General features: G+C 38.0%; 1 protein-coding gene across 1 annotated transcript in view; it reads right to left on the bottom strand.

Annotated features, from left to right (window-relative positions):
* Window positions 1-26,236, bottom strand: part of LOC124721619 (constitutive coactivator of PPAR-gamma-like protein 1 homolog) — a gene marked incomplete in the record, with an annotated part of 229,198 nt that overhangs the window by 178,389 nt on the left and 24,573 nt on the right. Inside the window, 3 exon segments of the mRNA XM_047246678.1 lie at window positions 1,955-2,122; window positions 7,512-7,658; window positions 20,813-20,926. Of these exon segments, the coding sequence (XP_047102634.1) occupies window positions 1,955-2,122; window positions 7,512-7,658; window positions 20,813-20,926 (429 nt within the window).

The following is a 26,236-nucleotide window of genomic DNA, read 5'->3' on the forward strand; positions in this document are numbered from 1 at the left end:
ACCGTACAGAAGTGACTTTCTGCTAGCATAAGAGGTTGGCAGACAACAACTTGACTGGCACCTCTCTTCTTCTTTAAGCATTGATTAACATTATTCCTAGCTAAATATACAGTTTCAAGAAATGAAGTTACAGGTGCATACTAAGCAACACAACTTTTATCCGTATCTACCACATGTGACAAAATTCTTGCAAAATGAAGCACTGAAGTTTACAATGACATTTCCTGATGACACTTCTCCTCCAAACAGCTAACTTTGGTTAGAATGTCATTTAAAATACAAATATTTAAATTGTCTGATACACAAGACTTCGTAGGACTGTTTTCAGTAAAATGTAGATGTATATCTGCCATGAGGTATTTAACTGTAAGTGTGACTGCTGCAAAACTTGATCATACTTTTTTTTCCCAAGCTAAAAATAATAAAAAAACTACCTAATAAATTCTAAAGTGTGTCAGAACTGGTTATCATGTTTGCCAATATTATCAATATACAACAAAAAGCATGGAATATTGATTTTTCAACAATAACAAGGGAAAAGTCATTTAAGAAAGACAAAAATTTAGCTCACTAAGCATATTTATCAACACTTCATGTATTAATATAGATATTCATACTTTGCTAACTTTGAATTTTTGTTTTTCTCCCTTAATCTTAAAAATTTGTTTAAGATATTATTTTATTTTTGTGGCATTATGTATTGCTATAAATTAACTAACTTCCAATCATTTTATTCCAAACAAAAGAAGACTGTCTTAGTATTTCATTACAATTTACCTCTGGTAATATGCAGTACTTGTTACGTAGAACGATGTAGGATCAGACAGCCGTTTCAAGTGGTTACATCAAGAAAGTAACCTTAAGATTATATTTCATTTTACTAAAATATTAAAAATAAAATAATGTTTTTTGAAACATGTTTCTTATTTTATGTTTTCCCAAGTGGAAAGATAGCCACCTTATATGATTGTGTGGTGTAGACATGTGTGAGGGGTAGCTATGAGAGATGAGATGTGGGAAACGTTTTTAATTAGATTTGACAGGGGGAAAGGCAACTTAGTTCAGGTGCTTTCCTGAGGCTTGTCCCATGTATGGTGTGTGTGTGTGTGTGTGTGTGTGTGTGTGTGTGTGTGTGTGTGTGTCAATATGGATTTCAATATTAATATAAACAGACACACTTTCTTCTTTTCATTGCTGTGCCACCCATGAGGGATGTATCATGTAAGATGCCTAGCCCAGAATATTTGCTTGATAATGTGGTAACAGCAATGAAATTTGATGGGGGTGTTAACATGGTCTGTTCTTTCTAGTTTTGAGTTGCACTATCAGTTTTAACAGCAAAGTGAACACACTTATTTGAAAACATTTTCCACAGTCCCATGCTTCTCACACTAAGAAATATGTCTGAAATTACCTTTCTTCTGTATCAGCATGCTAATACTTCTGTCTGGTAGTGAACATGCTGTTGACCTGTGATTCAAAAAAAGTAGGTAGATTTGCTGAACTGACCTGCTCAAAAACCCAAACTTAACCCTATTAAACATCTTTGGGATGAATCACAGCATAACTGTCATGCCAGATCTGTTGCTTGAAAATACTAGCAACAACTGTTCCCTATACTTCACAAAGAAAAGAAAGTCATTCCACTATTGCCGTACCCAAATTATTTGTAAAAGTCTTCTCCAGAGCTTAAACACTGCAGTAATAATACAAGACGATCCTATACAGAATTAGCCATTTGGCTGGCAATTTTGAATACTAGATGACAGGCTTTCTACCACACAGTGTACATAACTTTATAACCATTTGATCCTAATGAAAAACAATAAATGAATATGTTGGTAACTACACTTATCAGGAGTAGCATTACTGCAAAAACAGCAAGAACATCTATATCTATGCATTATACACACAAAATTTTAATCATTTTTATCATACTGCAATCATATCTTACCTTTCCCAAGCTTTGCACCAACCCTAGTCTATGGTAGAATTCTAATAGATCTTGTTCAGGCAACAAATAATTTCCCAGAAGAGCAGCCACAACACATAAACGATCAGAACTAAGACCCAAGCCTTTCGTGACTTCACTCAAAATGTATTCCTTGGTCTCCAGTGATCCCTATGAAATGAAATACACAGATCACAGATACAATGAAAATAACCAATCTTGTTGTCACTCTCCTCAGTAGATGGAGGTATTTTTTGACAAATATTGCGTGTGACACTGAATAGATATCATAAATACGTAAAAAGTTAACAAATTATTCTTACTCCAGAGTTCAACAACTATCTAGGATACACAGTATAGACATGCATGATCTATCCTCTGGGTCAATGCAGCACATAAAATTATTGCACATGACACAAACTAATTTCAAAATTAGTACACTGCTATATTTTATTATTTCCTGTGTTGCTTCCACAGATTAAAATTACAATCTAGATTTAACACTCATAACCTCTGGCTTTAACTTACCAGTTATTCTTCAGAGATCCAGACATAACAATTTGCAGCAACAAGCAAAAAAATGAAGCCATGAACTGAGCCACAAACCAGACAATACTGAAGCAATAATAACTAGTAGTTCACTTTTTCACAATGGTATAGTGGTCAATTGACAGTTTATCTGGCATGAAAAATGCCTCTATAGTCAACTAACAGTAGTTTCATTTACAACATTTGGGGCAAGTAATACATTGCCTCAGGAAGTATATGGAAAAGTAGTAAGGTCTCAAGAAGCTGACAATAATGCAAATAGTCTACTGAAAAAATGGGGTCATCCTGTATGAAAGATCCTCTCGTTATCCTGCCCGGAGCCATCACCAGCTTGTCTCCATCCTGCAGTACAGTTGTCAAGGCACTGTTCCCCTGTAAGATGATGGATTTGCAGCCTCCCACTGGCATGATGAAGTTATCACGATTCATGAGACCACGCAATGCTCTGCCACTGCACCAACGTCCACTAATGATGGTCATGTGCCCACTTTAGTCGTAGTTGCCGATGTTGTTGTGTTAACATTGGCACATATACAGGTCATTGGCCGCAGAGGCACATTGGTAGGAGTGTTCAATGCACCATGTGTTCATACACATTTGTACTTTGCTCAACATTAAAGCTGGATGTTAGTTTCACTACAGTTCGCCACCCATCCTGTTTCAGCCAGCCTGCCCAGCCTAGGACATCCGACATCTAGAATGAGGGGTTGCTGTCCAACACCACAACATCTGGACATGGTTTCACCTTGGTTCTACCATTTGCTGAAGACACTCACAACAGCACTTCTCGAACACTTGAAAAGTCATACAGTTTCTGAAATGCTCGTGCCAAGCGTCTGGGCCATCACAATCTATCCTCAGTCAAACTCTGATACACCATGTGCCTTACCCATTCTACACACGAACAGCACACCCACTGATACTACAAGCATGACTAGCAGTCATTCCTCCCAAGGGGCCTCTATTATCAACAGGATGGGTTTTTATCAATAGTGGGTCAGTAGTCATAACGTTCTGGCTGATCATTGTATGACGGATGCATGAACAGAACTGTAACTCATCAAGTTTGCATTTTGCACTCTACAAGTGTTCTATGACTACCCCTGTGGTCACATGACACATTCTAGTGGTAGTCACGTTAATTCCACATGTTTTGTAGCAAAATCCTGTGAAAGGTCAACAAAGCAGCACGGGTGCATTCTCTGAACTGTTCCATTGTTCTTGGCAGTACAGAAACATGGTTCTTAATGTATTCCAAAGGAAAAAAAATGTTACAAGGCATTAGGTCAGGAGCCTAGGAGGATAAATGAATGGAGCCACATCATCTTCGCCACTATGCCCAATACAGAAATGCGAAAGTTCATCATTCAGGTAGTAACAAACACTGGTGCTATGATCAGAGGTTACCCACTCTTGTTCAAATACAGCTACTTCTTTGACAGTCACAGAAAACAATAGCCTTCAGAGTGAATCTCACTCAAGCACCACAATTTAATGAGTAATTTCAGTGCCCCACAATTTCACATTGTGGTGATTAACCTTTCCAGGTAATGGAGGGTTACTTTGCCACTGAGTATAGCTTAGAGGAAAAACATTCGTCTTCAAGTTGTTTTCTGCATAGCTATGCAGAATGGAATGTGTCAGCCATAACCTCCAGGTTTTCATTTTTGCAGAAGCTGCAGATGATATGGTTTGACATGTAATTGACATTTCAAAATCTTACACACAATTTGCTGTTGTATTCCAAGTTTGTGGCTTCTGCAGACCATTCATTTTTTTGGGCTAAATGTGAAACTTCCCTCACCACCTCCACAGTTGCATTCGGTGCACTTTTCTTACCAGTAATTTTCTGTGTCCATAAATTGCGTATACCAACACGCAATGATCTGTTTACATGGCAGTTTTTTTGCATTATTCCTTCTGAATGCATGCTGCACTGTTGTAACAATTAACATCTTGCATATTCCAACACACAAAACCTTCTCTTGCTTTGTTGCCATGCTGTCAAGGCACTACACTCTTAACACCAACTGATGGGCATAATGCAAACTCAATGAGTTTAAGGTTCTATTTATGCATCTATCGAATTTCAGTATGTAACACTTCAGAAAATATAGAACTTTTGAAATGAATGGGGGGGGGGGGGGGGGGGTCTTGTGTTGTCAAAGTATTTAATTAGATTTTTTTTAATGTCATTTTGTTTACCTTTAGCCCCCAAACTCTTAGAGAAGAATGGTTGGATGTCATACAGGATTTCGAATTGAGGTGGAATTTTCCACACTGTTTAGGGGCTTTAGACAACAAACATGGATCTGCAGTGCCCATATACAAATTGGAGCAGATATTTGAGCCATAAGCATAATACAGTGTTCTTTTACTTGACCTTGTTGATACAAACTATTTATGAATCAACATTACCTTTTTTCTGTTTTCAGGTTGTACTTACTTGTGAGGAACTGCCAACAGTCATTTTGTATTACTCTGTAAACTGTGGAATTACTCAACCAAAAACAAGGACATGCATAATACTCTTCACATTCCATGTTTCTATTTCACTGTTAGACCACTCGGCTCTAGTGTTAATGCACAGACAAATTTGAATGGGTATGAAAAGCTGAATCTTAAACAGTGAGAGGTAACCAGCTAACAGAATCATAGAGAGGCGCATGTCTACTTCACTGGGATGGGGATGCTCCAGTGCCTGCACACGGTGGCCTGTGTACACAAATCAGAGGCATGCAGGACTCTGCATCATTGCACGTTCTACTTGTCTCTTCATGAAATGGCCACATGAACTTGGCACACAGGGAAATTTGCACATGTGTAAACTTAACTTGACCAACCTCTTGTCATGATGATTAATTCACAATCAAAAATAGCAAATTATTGTAACACAGTTCATTCAATACCCAATTTACGTAATAGGCAATGTGAGCAGCACAAGTAACAACTTGGAAATGTTTCTCTGCAGAAGAATTTGCATAATTTCCTCAGGTATTTAGTTGTGTTTTTCTAATGTATTTCACTTAGTATATGCTCAGACTGAAAAGTTATTATTCTATGTTATGTTTTCTCTGCCAAGTTTCCAGTTAATTGAAATAGAGGTTAACACATTCTAACCACCAATGAGCAAGGTCCTTGTTGTCACAAATATATGCCTGTATCTTCTAAATATGTTGCTATTTTAATATGTTGCTTTTTCTGAGGTAGTTGTTATGGTGGAACCTAAGAACACAGCTGTTTTTCCAAATAAGAACACAGCTACTTTTTCCAAATACATATCGGATTTTGCTTTTATACTGATGTGAGAATGGTACACTGTCTCTTGCTTTAAAACACATTGGCTGCCTGCCACTCTCCCAATGACTGTGTTGAACCAGCTGACACAGCCCCTTTCATTCTCATCACACATCAAGACGAGCGTCGACAACACTGCAGCAAGAAATACATATGTACACCACTGCCCCCTATCTAGACTTTCACCCTCTCCTACAGAAATGAGTACCATTGTAGAGTATTTGTCCAACTTTAAAGTCATCTCTATTCCAACTACAAACTGATTCTGGCAAACTGCACTTTAAACATGGCATGATCATAAGAAACCAAAGTACGTGGCATAAATTCCCATGGTTGGCAACCTGACAAAATTTGCTGCTCACTCACTACTCCCCTCCCTGTAATAACCACAGCTATCAGCCAAGCTGGTGTCACTATTCCCCTTCCAACCATTCTGTAGTGCTGAGCTTTAGCAACTGTGAAAAAATTGCAATATCTTCTAGTGTGCAGGTCATATGTAACTATACCAACTAATACATAAATAAAAGATCACAATTATGATTCAGTTCCATTCTCGAGCTTTTGTTCATTCCACAACCTAGTGACATCTACTGGTACTACATAATTTATTCTCATAATAACAATTAGTCAGTTTAATATGATTTATTTTCTTTGTTAGATATTTCATTCTGGATCAAGTTTCCTTCATGCTTCAACTGAATGTCACCATCATGTTTGCAAATCGATTAAAGCTGGAAACATTTTTACCTGGCATTCTAATATGTGAACAGCAACCGAATTTCTAATTTGCAATCCACTTAGTAAATCATTACAGTCTCTCATGACCAAATAAAATAATAGTCTGGGTTCTAAATCAACTAATGTTTTTTTCGAGGCCAACATCCTTGTTTTTGAATGTAATCTTTACTTAAAAACTGGCATTAATGTTTGTACACAGTATCCATACATGTACAAGAACGTTTATTACAAACCTGTTTAAATACAACAAAAGTTTGTATGATGATAAACTTAATGCTATATCCTCCCATGTTTCACGAAACTGCCAGATTTTTATCAGAGCAATAGACCGTTGTAGTGACTAGTTAATACTTTCTCATGCATCTCTTGTACTAGCACTACGCGAGTCGATGTCACACGATTGTTCGAGCAACTTCGATATTGTACGTAGTGCTTCAGCGTAGAGGGAAATCTCAAGTCTGTTGGAATGCAAGTATCATTGGCTGAGACCTATCCTTCCAAATTCTTCAAAATAAATCTGCGTCTAACCTCAGTAGCTGAAGCTTCATCTCTAAATGTAAGACAATTCATATAACTGTAAGACTAACCCTATATACTCTGCTAAATAACACAAAAATGTTGACCTCAGTAGCTATAGTTTAATCTGCAAATATAAGACAACCCTGTATTTTTCAACTGCTGAATTTCGGGAAAAAACTTCATCATATAATTGAGTAAATACAATGCATAGTTGTCTTAACATCTCTGTGAACTGAGGTAAGGTTTTTCAATTCAGGAGTACTGTTAATCAAATAAAGAACATAAATGTTAAAGAAAACTCAGAACATGGAAAATTTATGATGAATTCCAAGAAAAACAAGAGTCTCATTTTAATCAATACAAGGAAATTATTGTTTTTCATTTATAACAAGCAGGAAGAAATAACCCAAAATGAAATACTTCTTTTGAAGTGAACATGAAAATTCCTGAATCATACCTTATATGTAAGTTTTATATGTTCTGAAGAGAAGTATCGCGGTGGATCAAACACTGCATATTCCCCATCGTCAGCCATCAACCCGTAAAAACAATTTTCTCGGCAATAGGCAATCACTTCTTGATGATGATCATCCATAGTACATAACTGTAAAAACAATTTTTCAATGTAGTTACAATACAAATTTAAAAATGCTGGGAAACACATTTACATAAAAACAAAGAGTAATACAAAAGTGTCTTCATCCACCTTCTGTTTGCTGTAAGTCTGTGATGTAAATTCTTCAAGTTAAACTTTGTCAAAAAGAAAGCTTCTTTGTAACACAACAACATTGTGCCGTTCAACATAAAGTGAAATGGGTATTCACCAAATCTGGGCAGACAAATACAGGTACGGCAGTAACCAAGTTTTCTACAAACTCTTTTAAATCACTTAAATTAAAAATTCCATGTTCTAAACCAGCTAAAAACAATATTTGGTTTTGCACTGCGAGCATGTAAGAACCTAAAAAACAATGACAAGGTGGGGGTGCACTGAAAGTGGGCCCATATTCCCACTGGTACTCAAATCTGACATCTTTAATTATGTTCTATAATTGTTTATTACACTATGGGGAAGGCACTATCAAAAGTCTTGATGACTAGGAAGTGAGATAAAGTGGTGTGGTGGTGGTTGGGGGGTAGGGGGTGGGGGTGGGGGGGGAGGTTGTTTGGGTGTCTTGTCACGACTCATTGTGACACATTTCAGCCTTTTTATCTGCTACAACTACACAATCAGACTGGCTAAGAACTTCACAGTTATAGAGAACAATTAGTATGTCTTTTTATTGAGTAATGCTACTGATGCGCTAGTTTAATTCTGGTTTAAGCTATAGTGTACTGTATGTTAGCATAGTTTGCTGCTAATGTGGAACATTACTGTACACATGGAAAATTCTATAAACGTATTGGTTGGTCCATGGTGGCTTAACCATTGCTGGTTTCTTTTAAAGTGAGAAAACCAACATCCCCATTGGCATAGGGGCCACAACTGACAGCTGTGCAGCAGCAGCCACTGTCGAGTTTCTTTACCACACATTCCCAAACCTGATAAAGGTTTCTTTAAGCAGGATCCCAAGCTAATGATATATTTCTGTAAGTGTCGGAGTCCAGAGACAGAAGAGCTCTTTCAGGATCATAAGCTTATGTTTACTTCAGACTCATTGAGTGTTTTAAAGGTTCCATTAATTTGCTACAGAACATAATGAGGAAAACTATACTGCCAGCCAAATGATGTCACTGATAGGTTGGCTTGGGAAGAAATTTTGATAAGACAGAACCTCAAAAATTACACTTCTCGAACATGATTACCTGAAATTAAGAGAGCCACAAAAAAAAAAAAAAAAACTATTCTTTATACTGGATTCCTCATTACATTTCGTTTTTTATAAAAAGAATTTTGTACAGCTGAATGCTGTAGAGATGTCTAAAAAATGAAAGAGACTACTTACTGGGGTTCTCTGACTCAAGCTTATTTCCTAATCTTCAGGACTCTTGACATTATCAACCACAGAGAGTACTAAACAATTGCAGAGCATAATGAAAGATGTCACATTTAATTTGAGAAGCAGCAGAATAATGGGCCCATTTAAAAGACCCTCCACACCTCCCGCTTCTTGTTCTTTTTCAGGGGCTTACATACTTGCATTAGTGAACAGCCTTACAACAGCAGTCACACCAGTTCCTGTCAGATCACCGAAGTTAAGCACTGTCGTGCTGGGCTAGACTTGGATGGGTGGCCATCAGGGTCTGCCAAGCACTGTTGGAAAGTGGGGTGCACTCAGTCCTTGGGAGGCCAACTGAGGAGCTACTTGATTGAGAAGTAGCGGCTCCAGTCATGAAACCTGACAATGGCTGAGAGAGTGGTGTGTTAACCACATATGTCTCCAGGAGTGAACTAATGATCACGAAACTTTACCAATGTTCATTGGGAACATGTTCAGATTTTCACATCATGAAATAACAAGCAACCAGTCACATAAAAGAAATTTACATTTATTTACCAGTTTCAGGAACATAGGTGTAACCTTCTGAACACGGCACCATTGTGTGTGTGTATACATTTCTTCATTATATACACCTACAGTTGCTGCTAATGGATAAAACACCAAACAAAATTTCAGCTTAACCTGTTATGCTCATGCAAAAACTTTTTATGAAATTAGACCACTCAGCATGGAATGGTCCAAAAGCTTTCAGAAAATTTTAAAGCAAGAGTGTCAACAGTACAAACGCATAAGGACTTTGACTGTTAAATGGAGATGAGTGTGCAAGTAGCTGGGAAAAATTCCACTGAGGTTCTCTATGAAGGGGAGGAACTGTATGATGCTGTGAGAGAAAATGAAATGGGGTCAATTTGGAGTACAGAGGGAATCCAAAATTAGAGTATGGATTTGACAGAGCTTTGGAATATTCGTGATTAGAGGTAGAAGGAATAAACAACATTCCAGAAGAATTTTAATCATTGGAAAATATGACATGTATATTATTATTCAAGTTAGTTTAAACTCTATGAGACTGAAGCCATGTCATCAGACTTTGCGAAGAATATCATCTACATAATCCCCACATAGGAAATGCAGGAACTATTGCATATCCAGCTCAACAGCTCACGCATTCAACTTGCAGATCGGAATATTATGCAGAATAATGAAAAATAAAATTATAGAACTATTAGATTATCACAGTTCAGATGTAGAGAAGCTGAAGGCACCACAAAGGCAATTCTGACAATATGTATGATTATAACAACAAGAGTTAGGCAAAATTGAAATAATAATTTCATAGAATACGCCAGCCTGGCGGGGGGGAGACAAGATCGATAAAGTGAAGTGGGGGAAGATATGTGAAATCCTCAGAGAAATAGGTATTAACTAAAGGAAAAAGGCAAAATACACATCATATTCTGTTCCAAGAATCACGAGCAAAAAATAAGAATGGAAGCAGAGGGAAAAGTGCTCTGATTGAATGCAGCATTAGTCGGACCGAAGTTATTCTCCAACTTGTATATCAAATAACTTATTAAGGAAATAAAAAGAAAGGTTTGCAAGTGGGATTACAGGTCAGGATGTTTGTATATCTATGGTACCTGACAAGATTTACTGAATAAATAATATGGCTTCAGTATAAGCCTAAGAAAGGAAAGAGTATTAAGCATCAGCACCAATGAGATTTTTTAACAACTTAGCATGAAAACTTGGGATCAAATAACACACTACCAAAATAAGAGAGAGAAATCTTCACCAAAAGGCATCTGTTTGTAGTAAAAACAGGCCTTAACTTGAGAAACAAATTTCTGAGAATTATGTTGAGAGTACGGCATTGTATGGAAGTAAATCTGGATTGTAGGATACTTGGGAAGAGGGAAATAGAAACTTTTAAGAAGTGGTGCAGCTGGGGGATACTGAAAATTAAGTGGAATGATAAGATAAGAAAGGGAGGCTGGCTGCAGGAATAGTACGGAAATTAATAGATGGAAAACTCTACTTAGCAGAAGGAATTTATTACATTTTCATTTATTTATTCTTCACAATTACAGCTTATTATCTGAGATGCTAAAATAGGCCAAAAAATGTACTTTTCATGAACAATATACAATTATTTATTCCTCGTACTGAATTTAAAAAGAAATACTAATACTACATGCACCTTCTACCACTACAAAAATAAAATAAAACCCTTAACCAAAGACCCAACTAACCAACGACACCACTAGTGGTGGTGGTGGTACTACAGAAGCTGTTCTATTTTTGTTCACTTATTACGGTGCATTCACTGGATCTGCCTACATGCTACCCCAGTCAACAGGAATCATCTGCTGGATTCTTTGGGTAGAGGGCAGCCCGTCAGTAGCGTTTCCGCTATAACGAGTGATTCAACAATTCACTGTAACATCTACGAACTCACACTTCCGTAACCACTTGCATCTGGTGGTCGCTGACCTCAGTTGTCTTCTCTACATCTGTAGGGTGTGTTGTCTAGCCAGGATGGTAGCATGCTGATGTGTGTTTGAGTGCCATGTGAAGTTTTCCTTGGCCGCCTTGGAACTGCAGCTGCAGTTTCATCCAAGGTGTGCAACACTGACTACTTCCTAAGTGCAGCTTTAGGATCCAGCATCCTTAATGCCTGACAGCCATTACATGCCGCATCTCCATAGAGAGTACAGCCCCACAATGTGTGCTCTGGAGTGCCCACACTGCCACATGCCCATTTCTTATCTATCTTTCGAATTTGTACAGATATTAGGGGGACGGGAATGTAATTTTTTGCCATATTCAAACAGACATAAAATTAACAAATTTTTATTTTCAATTAATAATGTAATCACTTAACAACAACCTTTTCTCATCTAGTGCCAAATTAATAGAAATCAACTGGTTTTTGAGCAAAATACCTGGAGATGGCATTTTGGACATCATCCACATTTTCAAATTTTTTGCCACTTTGAAAATGTTGCAGCGATCGGAATAAGTGGAAATCCGATGCTGCAATATTTGCAAGTATGGTGCGTGAAGCAATACCTCCCACCCCAATACATTAATTTTTTCCAGGGTTCATCTTGCATAGTATGGTCCTACATTATCGTGTTGCAGAATAACACCTTCTCTCTTGACAATCACTGGGTACCTTTCAATTAAAGATTGATTTACTTGATCCAACTGTTCACAGTAATTGTCTGGATTCACAGTTTATCCAGGTTTCAGCAATTCAGAACGAATGGCCCACGAATAGTCCAGCAAACACACAAAAGTGTCTTTTTGAGGTGTAAACCTGGTTTGACTGTACTTGGTGGCAATTCATTCAAAGAGAGCCACAGCCTGTTGCATTCTAAATTATTAAAGAGGACCCACTTTCATATCCAGTGATTCAGAGATCAAAATACACCTAGGTGTTGTGCCACTGAAGCAATAAGTTGCGTGTGGTGAGTCGGTTAGCTTCGTGTGTCTTTACAAATCTTCTGTAAGTGTTCTTAGACGATCAATCAGGGTTGGAAAAGTGTGTCTGACAGTTCCTTGATTGTTTGACATGGATTTGCTTCCACTTCCATCCTTAACATGTCAGGGTCTAAAGTTGTTAGTCTCTGATCAGCACAAGTCGGAAAGATCAAAATTATCGGATTTGAAGTTAGGAAACCATCTTTGGCATTTACGAACATTTAACATACTTCAATGAACATCACAAATGGTTTGGTTACAACTGTTGTGAAACCCAAAAAGCATACAATCAAACAACGGAAAAGCCAGGATGGAATAATGACAATATTATGAAAAGGACAGATTACTACTCACCATATAGCAGAATGTCTCTTTGTTGTGCCTATTTGTGACTCGGCATCTGCACTATATGGTCAGTAGTAATCTACCCTCTTCACAATACTGTCAAAACATATTCAAGACCGGATATGTATTTCTTCTGGTATTTGCAGGCCACTTCACCATAAACTGGGGAGGGGGGTTAATGATTTTTAATGTAGACAGTTGGTAAATTCAACAAATCTAAAACCTAATGCCTCTTCATCTGAATGCATATTTGTCTATTATCTCCTCCTAAAACAATGAAAGTATTCTGACAGAATTTTGAATACAATATTGTGCAATTACTGTGTGGAATTATGTTTCAGTTAAGAAGAATCAGTTTTCTTTGACAGGCTCCGCTGAAACATTACTTTTATTGCTATGCCAAGAGTGTTCGTAAAGGAATAGCGAATTTTTAATTTTCTGTGTTGCAGTAATCTGATTACCAGGGCTTTTTTGTCATAGTGTTGGTAAACATGTCTGGAAAGTGTGTGCACAAAGTTACCCATATTACATATTTAGTCTCCTGTCACCTGACAAAAATGTTACAAGTGTTTTGGCACTATTAGTAATTATTTATTTTGTGAAAAGATGAATCAAAGAATTTGTATTTTACTGTAAGAATGGAATAAGGTGCACCTAAGTTTTAGAAATATTAAACATTGCTTTTGGAGAGTCGACTAGACATAAAACAAGGATTTATAAGTTGGTATCATCGAAAGAATGAGGTCCCATGTCAACGGTGGTACAGAACCATGAGTAAGGACAGTCACTACCTGATACAATAACAAATGAATTATTTACATCAGAGTGTGGCATAGTTCACCCCGCTATCAAATCATCATCTAAGACAACAGCATCACCTTACTTCAGATCCAGTAGTGCAAGTTGTATTGGAAGCAAAAACTTTATATTGAAGTTGATGGTCAACTGTATACTGAGATGTGACTATCATTCTGTATTGTATCAGGTGATAAGTTACAGTGACAGTAACAGTAACAAATACAGAGACATTCTTGTGGACATGGACTGTTTTCAAGTTAAGTATTTCAGATTGTTCAAGTTTTAATGAAGTGATCTAGTATTCTGTATGTGTCTTAGTATCTGCTCAACCTCCTCCAGAAGCAAATCTAGGCTTGTTAGGACCTACTACAGTGTTGATGTAAATGTCTCCATTGTTTTTACATGCGGCACTACAAGAAGTGGTATTAGCATTTTGAAGGAGGCCGTAAAGATGTTTAAGATGACGAGTGCCCTGGACGCACCAGCACACCAGCCAATGAAACTGCAGAAAAAGTGTATGGACAAACAATGAAACATCGCCAAATCATAATCAAAGAAGTTGTTGAGGATGTTGGCGTATCAAATGACTCGTGCCATGGCATTATTTTAAATGTTTCAAGTAGATTTGTTCAAAAATTATTGCATTTTGAACAAAAACAGTGGTGAATGCAAATTGCTCAGGAGTTGCTAGATGACGGCAACAATGATACAGAACAACTGAAATGGATCATATTTGGTGATGTAACATGTGACATTAGGGTGCAACCAGCCCAGTGGAAGCATTCTGGATCACCAGGATGGAAAAAAGCTCAACGAGAGCAGTCAAATATTAATGTTATGTTCAAAGTATTCTTTGATTTCAACAGTATGGTGCATTATGAATTTCTGTCATAAGGTGAAACGAACAATGAGTAGTACAACTTATAACTTCAACTCTGATTGTGAGAAGCAGTAAAAATCAGCCTGTATTTGTGGCAGGGCAATACATCTTTTTTTTCCCACCGTGATAATACACCTGGCTCACACATCACTGTGTGTTAATGAATTTTTGACCAAAAACAATACTGTAATGATGCCCTAGCCTCCATATTTGCTCCAAATCACTCTTTTTTGTTCCTAAAACAAAAGAAAATTTTAAAGGGCAGTCTTTCACAGGCATACATGATATCAAAAACGCATTGGTGAGTGAGCTAAGGCTACCCCAAAAACAGAAGTCCAGAAGCATTTCAGCAATTATCAAAAGTGCTGCCATAACCATATAACAGGTAATGGGCAATACTTTGAAGAGGATAACACTGATGTCAACTAATAAATAAACCCATCATTAAATCCAATATTCATCATGGTGATCCTGTTGCTTTCACTAACAGTGTACACAATGGCAGGACCCTTTAAATATTTTCTGAAAGTAATGTTGTTGTCCACCCAAATTTTGGTGATATAAAAGAACTTTCCACCTTTCTCTCTCAATTTTCTTAGTTGCCTCAAATATGTCCATCACCAGTCAATTACATCACCTCTCTCTACAAGAACCTTTAACTTACATATCTCTCCCAGATAAATCTCATTTCACACGGTGTAATGTGCGAAACACCTTTCTGCCAAGGAAAATGGGTTTTTGGTTTTACAGCAATTAGTAATTTCCATAACATCGGTACTTTATTTTGAGTTTTGTTAAAGTCCTAAAATGAATGTCGAATTATAGATTTTGATAAGCTGTCTATTAACAACGGTTTTACTCCTAAAATTATTAGCACTCTTTCTTGGCAGCTCCGTAAATCATGAGGTTTACTTTCACATTCCTTTCTGATGTGTAACATTGTGGCAATGCTGACTTTTTATATAAATTGCAGCCCTTTGATTGGGACTGCCAATATTAGCCAACAGTTCTTTTTCTGTCAACTTTTTACTAGAAGCTGTTCATTACATTAGAGATGATCACAAGGTGTGTAATCCAAAAACAGCTCGTCTCTGTATTGTACACATTTTCTTGTGATGTAGTACACATATTAATCACTTCTGAATAACTAAGTATTACTTAACACACAGATTGAATTAATTGATTCTAGTAACTAAAATCACACAAACAGCATCATCTCAAATCCCTGCACACTGCACTACATGGCAGGGCAGGAAACGTGCAACTGATTTTGGCTGTGCCTGAAGGGCAGTGGCAGGATTCTTCCAGGAAAGGCCACTTCCACAACCAAGAGCACTGCTCACTCACAAGTTTACCAGCAGACTATACACAGGGTACAGGCCCTGATCTGTCATATAATGTATCAGTCCACTTGATGGGTTAAAAATCTAATTTTTAATCCCTTCCTAATTGGGAGAAATTTGTATGTTCCCCTGCCTGTGCTTGAAGTATCCAATTCATTTTGTCACATTTTTAATATGCAATCTTCTATTAACTTCTTGGTACTGACCTCACTTTCAAGTATCCTTCAAACTTCCATCTGAGTGCCTTTCTTTAACCCATAAAGGGCTCCCCTATTCCTGATTACCAATTCCAATGGAAATATTCCTACAATTACTAGCAATGCATCATTTGGAGTAGTGCAGTGGGTGTCCATTAATCTTTGTAGTAGTCCTCACTGATCTCTTCTGACTAATGTATCTGGCTTTACATTACAAGCTGCAATCCAACAGCTCAAGTGCTCTACCATACACTACGACTGATGCTAATATAGATTGGTGGTATATTCTGATTGTCCTGAAGGGAAATATGAACTGCCTATCTGTGATGGTTATAAATTTGATCATCACATTAGTACCTATTCTTATAATTAATTTTGTGAGATCCACTTCAGTTGCAATAATATTTATTCAGACCACGACTGGTTCCAAGATTTTAAAATCCCACCTTCAGGTGTACGAAATTAGTTTATTTGGTAATAGGTAGCAAACAGTTGGACCAGTCAGCACAAGAGTTCCAATCATTGCATGCTGGCAAAAAGATTCAGCTGCTGGGCAGCCATACAGGAGGCCAACCAGTACTGCATGGAGGGCCACACCAGTGTGGCCCTCTAGACAGTAGTGGTTGGTGCTCCTACAATGCACCTGCCCAGCAGCACACAGTTTCCACCAACATGCAATGATTGGAACTCTTGCACTGACTGGCCCAACCACTTCCTATGTATTACCAAATACAATAATTTCATACACACGAAGGTGGGCTTTTAAAATCTTGGAACCAGTCATGGTTTGAATAAATATTAGCGCAACTGAAGCAGATCTCTCTAAATCAATTATTATGCATCTCAGTTTGGATGTCCTATGTACCAAACCTTGTGTACCTACTCTGCCTGTCTCCTCTGTATTATGTGCAAAATTATGATGTTCATCCTGGAATACCATAAATATATCATTTTACTACTTCTAATTATTACCCCATTTATTTTATCTTAGGATTTTTTACTAGGTTCCCTTTTAGCTGAAGGTTAGTGGTTTTGTGAGGTATCAGTGACACTGCCATTCTGACAACATCCTTCAAGTTCATGGGATACATTCTAAAACTCTGAACCACACACTGACCCCTGCAGCAAACTTATGTTATTGTCTTTGTTATTTCCTTTCAGAGTCATATTAACGATGCATGTGTGCTGTAGCAACAGTGTCTCGAGTAGTTGTACAATGTCTCTGGATACTCCAACTTCGTAAGGTGATCAAAAACAGATGGCAACCATCGGTTATCAAAAGCATCAATACTATTGATCATCGTTACTAGAGCACATGTGGAATGAGTTTCTGTCACTAGCAAGATTACCTTATTTATTGAATCTTTAGTTGCCTTGCCTTGCCTCTTCTCAATCGGTACTGGAGAGGGCTCAATTCCGTGTAGTAGTCTATGATTTTGTCATCTCTTGGGTGCAAAATTTAAGGACAAAAGCTGCTTTAGCTTGATGTGTCACTACCAAGTAACATAGCTCGATAAAGCTTTAACCATACACAGAAAGAACTGCTAAAGTATTGTACAGAAGGTAACAGAAAGAAATAAAAAATGAGACTAATAGAAGTAACACTTTTATTCGAAGGTAATAATTACAATGAAGTCACTGCAATTTATGACGGTCAACTGGACTAACAGAATTAACATTTTTATTTGAAAGGCAATAATTACACTGAAGTCATCGCAATTTATGGTCAACTGGACATTACAAAAGCCAGACATGATTCTTAATGGAGTGTGTGATCACCAAGGATGGCAGTGCTTGCTCTGCAATGTGCTCCCATACTGCTACAAGGTTGGTGAGGAGTTCTTGTGAGAGGGCACTTCATTCCTCCACCAGTGCAGATGACAACTGCTGGACAGTCGTCACTGCCTCTAGATGTGCTGCAATACGTCTCCTGTATGTATCCCAAACCTGCTCAATGCACTTAAAATGGGGGAGCGGGCACGTCGGTCCATTCGTCGAATATCTTCTCATTCCAAGAGTTCCTCCACCTGCACTGTTCGATGCAGTTGAGCATTATCATCCATAAAAAGGAACTAATGGTAGAATACACACCTTTTAAAGAGACACATGGGGAAAGAGTACAGTGTCAGAATAAAGTTACATGGGTCTGTGCAACATGTTCAAAGATTTGGATGTCAGTACACCCATGCAATGTTACGTCTCCCCACCCCCTAACACCTGAACCACCAAAATCATCAGGTTCAACAATTCTGGATGTACCCTCATATGGCAAAAGATGGAAACACATAATGCACCCACAAACATTGTCGAACAGGATCATTTGGTGGTCCAGGTATTATGGTGTAGGGATGCATAATGTTGCATGGTCATACTGACCTCCAAATCTTTGAACACGGTAAACTCACTGGTCAACGTTACTGTGACACCATACTCCTCAACATGTGCATCTTTTCAGGAGTGCATTTGACATCAACTTCATTTTTATGGATGACAATGCGTGACCATATCAAACAGTGAAAGTGGAGAAGCTCTTGAAATGAGAGGATATTCAGCAAATGGACCAGCTTCACCTTCCCTGACTTAAATCCCATCATGAGTCTGTGGAATGCATTGGGGAGATGTGTTACACCATTCTGAAGGAGGAATGGAATGTACTATCACAAGAACTCTTTACCAACCTTGTGAGTATGATACAGAGCATGTACTGACCTGTTAACCACCTTTTGTAATGTATAGGGAACCAATATGAATCGCGGTGGCTTCAGTGTAACTATGTCTTTGAATATATGTGCAATTTCTGTTCATCTCATTATGTAGTTAGCTTCTGTACTATAACGTAGCAGTTATTTCTATGTACAGTCCATGTTTTAGCGAGCTATGTCACTTGACAGTGACAAAACATGCGAAAGTTATTTTCATCCTTAAGTTTCACACACCAGTGTAATTCTGCAAATATCTTGTCGATAATATTCTGAACGCACATTGGTCTGTAGGATTTTGATAACACTGAATCATTTTCATCCACTTTACTAACAATCACACCTTGCTGCTTCCCATTGTGCAGGGACCCTTCCTTGCAAAAGATACTCTTATAAGTCATGCAAGTAAATATTTAATTGATCAGGCTCGTATTACTCCAGCGGAGCCCATCCAGTCCTAGAGTGTCTCTCTTTTTAAATCTTAAAATTTTTTGTTTAATTTCTCTGTGTGAACAGGTATAAATATTTATTGTTTCTACAGGCAGCTTGTAACCTTTGTCATAAACTTATGCTGATCTTCTGTCTCCTTTTACTTCTCTGACATCACTGTCGCCTGGAAGTAGTGTTTCCATTAGCAAAGCAAGCAACTGTTCACAATTTTCTGTTATTGTCCCTTTTGAGTGTGTACCAGACTGTCGGTGACTGTATTTTCTTGCAGACTATTATGTATAGGATTCCCCAGGGATCCATTTCTGAGCTAGTCTCCTCGAACTGTTTCCATAGTTCCATTTTGGTTTATCATAACTCTTCCTTAAAAAGTTGAACATACCTGTACCTATACAGCCTTTGGATTCTTTCTTTTTGGACCAAGCTGCTCTCGTATAACTTCCTGGTTCTTCTTGTTACTCGTCTTAATTTCTGCATTGCCTAATAAATACTATCAAGTCTTCATACCACTTTCGTATATTCACCACTTTCTAACTGTAGCAGCTTTCCCTTTTACCTTATCATTCGAATTAGTCATGTCAGTTGCCACTGTTCCTTTGTGGCTAGCCATGCTGATCACATCTGTTTGCTCATTTGACGCACAATGCAGTGCATGGGCTCTCCATGTTGATCTGTGCCGCTGACTTACTTATGTCATCTTCCGATGAGCTCGCCTCACACCAATTGCAGCTTGTCGGGACTGCAGAGCAGCTGGCAGGGAGCTCCTGATGCAGCCTATTGTCTGCATGCTGCTGCTCCTCAGCTGACATAGTGCAAACCTCCACTGTCACGCTGCACCAACAGGAGAGCAACGACCCCCCTTACTGGTGGCATCCAAATGCATCTCAACACATTAAACACTTGCCCTGCCTCATTGAAACTTAATGTCTTTCAGAAAACATACACTTGGGTAAGTGAAACTTTCACTACTTGGTGCAGCGACAAGTTGCCAATAACAGCACTTGCCACACAAGAACACCATTTGAACAACACGGAGCCAACATCAACAGACAACTGATCCAGCAGCCATCTCATCATATCTTCAAGAAGAAGGGATAGGCTGATAGAACATGTGATATAAGACAGCAGGGAATAACTTTCACAGTACTAGACAGAGCTGTGGAAGGTAAAAATTGTGAGGCAGCCTGAGATTAGAATATATATAACAATTAACTGATAATCCAAAACAAAGAGATTGGTATAAGAAAAAACACTGCGGAGGCTGCATCAGAGCATTCAAAACACAAATGGGGGGGAAAAAATTTTGAAACTGATGTGTGACATGCTGAATTTTCTGAGAGAGTAGTCAGCCCATTTCTAAGAAGACCTTAGCCTGGAAGAGGGAGAACAGTAACAGTGATATTTAGTAACAAAACTAAATAATCATACTATGTCTACCAATATATCTTACTTGCCACAGTTTTCTATTTTTATTTCAAATAACTGTGGCCCCCTGCCTGAGTAATGATCCTTACTTCTAAAGTACACACTACACCATGATTACAATCCTCAAAATAGACGAACAGTAACCACAATTTTGTTAGGAATTAACAATATTTTGATACTAAATTAAATACTTACAACACTGATACTAAGATGCCTCAGAGCCATACGAAGACACGTCCTCAAACAACTTGGAGCTGCCCACCATACTTTAGGTGGTGGTGTTCCCTTTATATTTATGTGCTTCAAAACCTAAGAATTCCAAGAGATATATTTAGTAATATCTTATAACACAAAGATGAAACAATGTAAACGAAAAAAAAATATTTCTGGTCTGCATCAAATAAAGGAAAAGCTTATCAACAGAGAGACAATTTTGTAACACTTCTCATGGCAGGGGTTCCAAGCCACAAAATTTTTTTTGAAGAGCATTATGAAAACCTAGGACTGTAAAATTATTTATTCATTAAGTTCACTACTGCAATTTCTGCACTGTGATCACTATCTAGTAGAGTATTGTAAAAACTGTGCCAACATTTTACAGTCAAAGTTGACCATAATACCATTTTAAAAAATGTTATAACATGAAATAATTTCTCTACATAAAAATTATATTGTGCAATTTTTTTAACTTCAAAGCTTGAAAGATATTCATGTTAATTATATGTAACCCTTTCACAAATGTACATTAATAAAACATTTATTATAATATACAGTTTGGCCTCTTAACAAAAACTCCAACTATGGCACACTGAAGGTTTGGATGGAACAAACTACTATTATTCTAAAAGGGCATCAATTACTTTCTAAATTCAAAAGCTATGTACAGACAGTTGCTTGCAGAATTGCCAAATCTTTCCTAACATATCAAGTGAAATATATCATTATTAACCATGCCATTTGACCTTCATCTCAGTTGTTGGGGATGTCAGAACCAGTTCTCAGAGTTTTGATGGAAGGGTCTCTCTCCAGCCTGGAACTGGATCTCTCCGTAATTCATCTATAGTATTTTTGGTCCTACCATACTATGCCAACTGAAGGGCTAGTAACTTTCCCGTAAAGGCAGGAGTGCCCCTGCACCTGTTGGAAATAAACTTACGAGCTGTCCCAGCAGAAAGTAGCACTTCCAGAGAAGCGCTATTAGCGGGAGCAGTAAATGAAAAACAAAAGTGCCACATTCTGTTCCTGAAATCAAGTGGTAAAAGGTTTGCTTCTCGAAGCTTGCAGAACCGAGTAGTGGGCTGCCAGTCCTCCCAGGTGTAGCAGACAAGTCGAGTGTCCTTGGGATGTTGACAGTGTTTAACCCCCCCTTTTACATTCCCAGAATTAACTTTTTCCTATTGTTTCTCACATTATTTGTCAATCACTTCAAATTCTCTATGTACACAATGTTAATTCCACTAGCATTTGTTTCATTGTAATTACAAAGTTCCTGTCATTTATACTTAATGAAACAATGTTAATGGAAAACAAGAATAAATGACAGAAAGAAACAAAAAAGTGTAGTTAATATATAATGGTGTAGGATAAGCACTTGCTCTCAAGTAGAGTTTATAAACATTATGCAATAAACTTTCTCAAGCTCTGATATTCCTAGTCCTTAATTCATAGTTGTTACAAGTTGGGACAATTTGTGCCGATAGTGTTTTGTCTCCTAACACTGCTGACCTAACAGTAATTATATTGTCAGCAGTGTTGTTCATACTTCAGCTAAAACTTCAGTGTTAGTCATAACAGGGCAGTTGGCAATGACAAACAAGAGCAATGGTAGTGTCTTTTCTGAATAATATACACACTGTTGTGGATCTGGTTCCTTTTGCAAAAATGGCATGAACTATGTAGGAACTGTTAGCATATTATTTTATAAATATGAAAAAGAACTAATGTTGATTTGCAGGGAGATATGACGTGGTGCATGACATACATTTTTTTTTCATAATATATAGCAATTTCTAACGTATTAGGTAGGTTGGGAACTGACAGTAACACACAACAATTTAAATGGTATCATAGCTGTCATACCTTTTAGGTGCTTCTTTCAGAATACATCCCAATTTCAGAGGTGTTTATGTTCTAACAGCACAGTTAAAATTTTACTGCACATTCCACTCTACATCATGTCCTTCAGAATTATATTTCATTATGCCAACTTGAACATACATACATTCAACTCTGTGGTGACATATATAGAATGTAATTATGTCATTCAGTCTGTCAGCTTATGTAATCAGTCAACATCCCAGTAGACAACTACTATCCTGTTATTTAGCACATTTTTCTTAAAGAATTATTTTTTACGTACAAAGCAGTAATTTTTATGGTTTGAAGCTAGAGGTACTTCTTGTCTACATTTCAATATGAGATATATATCTAGGCTTATGTCACACCAAAACTTTTAAATTCATTTATAAATTATTTACTTACTTTAAAAGTAAATAACTTCTCCCAATTTACACTAGTTATAATGTCCCTTTAAAGTATAAGTGATTCTTCCCAAACAACAAAATCATTTTTCTAAACTGGAAATACTGCAGGAATTTGAAAATGTGTTCCACAAATGTAAAAGCTCATCGACATCAAAAACTTGGTAGGTGGGTGTTGCATTTTAGTGAGTGAGCACATGTTCAGCAGGAAAAGACCTCACATCAGAGCATGAAGCGATTTGCTAGTTGGAGGTGGTGGTTAACCCAAGTGGTGAACTTGGTCTAACAGACACCAATAAATCATATGTTTCTGTGAAACCTTGGAATGTGGTATTTTCATGAGAGTTTTTATCTATTGCCCTTGAACCATTATTAGCCCCACCAATGAAGACAAAAAATGTCTATTGAGGGAAAAAATTTGTGTAGTTGCAAATTTTTTTTACAGTGATAGGGGGGAATGTTATGAACAACATATTAACTATCCGGAATGGTGGGAGAGACTTTTTTAGGTTTTTCTATAATGTCTATAAAACCACAACGTCTAGTGGAAGTGTTTTCCAGTACAAAATTAAACCACATTCTATTTCCTACATAAAAGATCCTACTAATTTTTTCTAAAGAACTATTAGTTTTCACATTGGAGGGTATTGTAAAATCACAGATTATTAAAAATAATGTTTTAATGGTATACACTTTATTTTTTTTGTTAAAGGCAGCATGTTAAGAAAAAAATATTTAATGTATGTCCCACATCTGGCCATACTAAGGGGTAAATTGTGCGTTTTGAGGCTGTAACAGGGTGGAGGGGGAGGGGGGGCCAGGTGTTTACGAGTGTGAGGAATAGTAGGTCGTTGAATAGTGGTCATGCACTTACCTTCTTCATAGGTCTGCAAAATAATGAACAAGCAGGCAAGATATTCAAGAAAAACAAAAGTGACCTTTACATGCCCCTTCCCCTCACCCATACGCTCACACCACACTGATCAGAATTTTTGGTATATTGCTCATGACATACCCTCCTACCACAGCACAAAAATGTGTGACTACACAAATTTTTCGGCCAGTCAACATTTTTTGGCTCCACTGACAAGCTAATAACAGTTCAAGGGAACCAGATAAAAACTCATAAAAAAAACACCACAGTCCAAGTTTCCACAGAAACATACGGTTCATTGACTTCAGTTTGACATCGCCAAGTTTATCATTTTTGTTAAACAACACTTCCAACTAGTCAATGACTCCATATTCTGAAATGAGGTATTCTCCCACTTAACTGCAAGTAAATACGTAATAAACAGAAAATAACTCCACTGTGCAACTACGAGGGCGGTTCAGAAAATAACCTCCGATTGGTCACAGTGCAGGTTGTGGGGGGATTAGCGACGCCATCTGTTCGTTCACGCACTCAACAGGTCAGTCGGCATCAAGCCGTGGTTGAGTGAATGTCGTACCTGCGCTAGTTTAGTTTTTGTGGCAGTTTGAAATGTGTGCTGCAATAGAAAACCCCGCCAAATGTGAAGTGCGTGCTGTCATAAGGTTTTTTACAGCCAAAGGATATTCTGCAGCAGCTATTCATTGTGAGCTTTGTGCCGTGTACGGACCAAGAGTTATGAGTGAAGGAGTTGTCCGTGAATGGGTACGTTTATTTAAAAGCGGACGAGAAAACGTTCATGATGAAGAGAGGAGTGGTAGACCATCATTGGTGACTGACGAACTCGTTCAGACATTTGATGCAAAAGTTCGTGAAAATCGACGTTTCTCAATGTCGGAGTTGTCTACTGGTTTTCCACAGATTTCTAAGACTCTCTTGTACGAGATAGTGACAGCAAGATTGGGTTACCGTAAGTTCTGTGCACGATGGGTGCCCAAAATTCTTACCGACCACCACAAAACTCAAAGAATGGCCTCTGCATTAGACTTTCTGTCACGTTATGAGGACGAAGGAGAACCATTGTTAAACAGAATCGTGACCGGTGACGAAACCTGGATTAATTACGTGAACCCTGAGACAAAAGAACAATCAAAGATGTGGGCACATTCAAATTCGCCTACCAAACCAAGAAAAGCCTCGCAAGATTTTTCTGCCAGAAAACTGATGGCAACGGTGTTTTGGGATGCCAAAGGGGTGTTGTTGGTTGAATTCATGGAACGTGGTACGACCATTAATCAAGACGTGTACTGTGAAACAATAAAAAAGTTACGACGGGCTATACAGAACAAACGCCGTGGTATGCTGACTTCCGGTATCGTTTTTTTGCACGATAACGCCCGTCCTCACTCTGCTCGCAGAACAACGGCCCTTCTTGAGTCCTTCAAGTGGGACGTTATCAACCATCCACCTTACAGCCCAGACCTGGCGCCAAGTGATTATCACCTCTTCATGCATTTGAAGAAATGGCTCGGGTCACAGCGGTTTGATGACGACGAAGAGCTCAAAGATGCGGTCACAGGCTGGCTCCAGGCACAAGCGAGTGATTTTTATGCAGAAGAAATTTCAAAGCTTGTGAAGAGATACGATAAGTGCCTCAATCGCTATGGAGACTATGTAGAAAAATAGTGCAAAGAAGTAGTTGTAAGATGTATATATTAAAATATTTTTATTTAACTTGGTGTATTTTTTTAAATCAACCGGAGGTTACTTTCTGAACGGCCCTCGTACAAGCACAGTTAAGTTATTTTGTCCACTCACATGAGAGAATTGGACAGGAAATGCTGGGGAGATATAGTGAAGCCTGTAAACTGAAAAGTGAGCAGCATTCTTGGTTCAGGGAGTTGCCTTTCCTGAAAGAACTTGGCAGCTGGTGTATTGGATGACTCAGAATCTATTTCCCCTCTAGGAGTGTAGAGTAGGGTGCAGAGAGTTACATAGGTTCTATCCATATGTGTATCTTGCTTTAGAATAATTAGTAACTGATATCTGAATTCCATGTACTGTCAATGCACTTTGCAGAAAATAAATACCCCAGGCACGTCTGCACACAGTGTGGCCAGCAATTCATATGCAAGTTGCAGCAGATTCAGTATAACTTTCTGCAATGCTGTGTAGTTCCATTTTACGATGTAGTGCACTAGACAGAATGGGGAATTGCTTGCTCTCTCTCCGTTTTGCAGACCTATGAAGGAGGGAAGTGCATGACCA

The sequence above is a fragment of the Schistocerca piceifrons genome, chromosome X (genome assembly GCF_021461385.2).
Source record: "Schistocerca piceifrons isolate TAMUIC-IGC-003096 chromosome X, iqSchPice1.1, whole genome shotgun sequence".
In the NCBI taxonomy this organism is placed as follows: Eukaryota; Metazoa; Arthropoda; class Insecta; order Orthoptera; family Acrididae; genus Schistocerca; species Schistocerca piceifrons.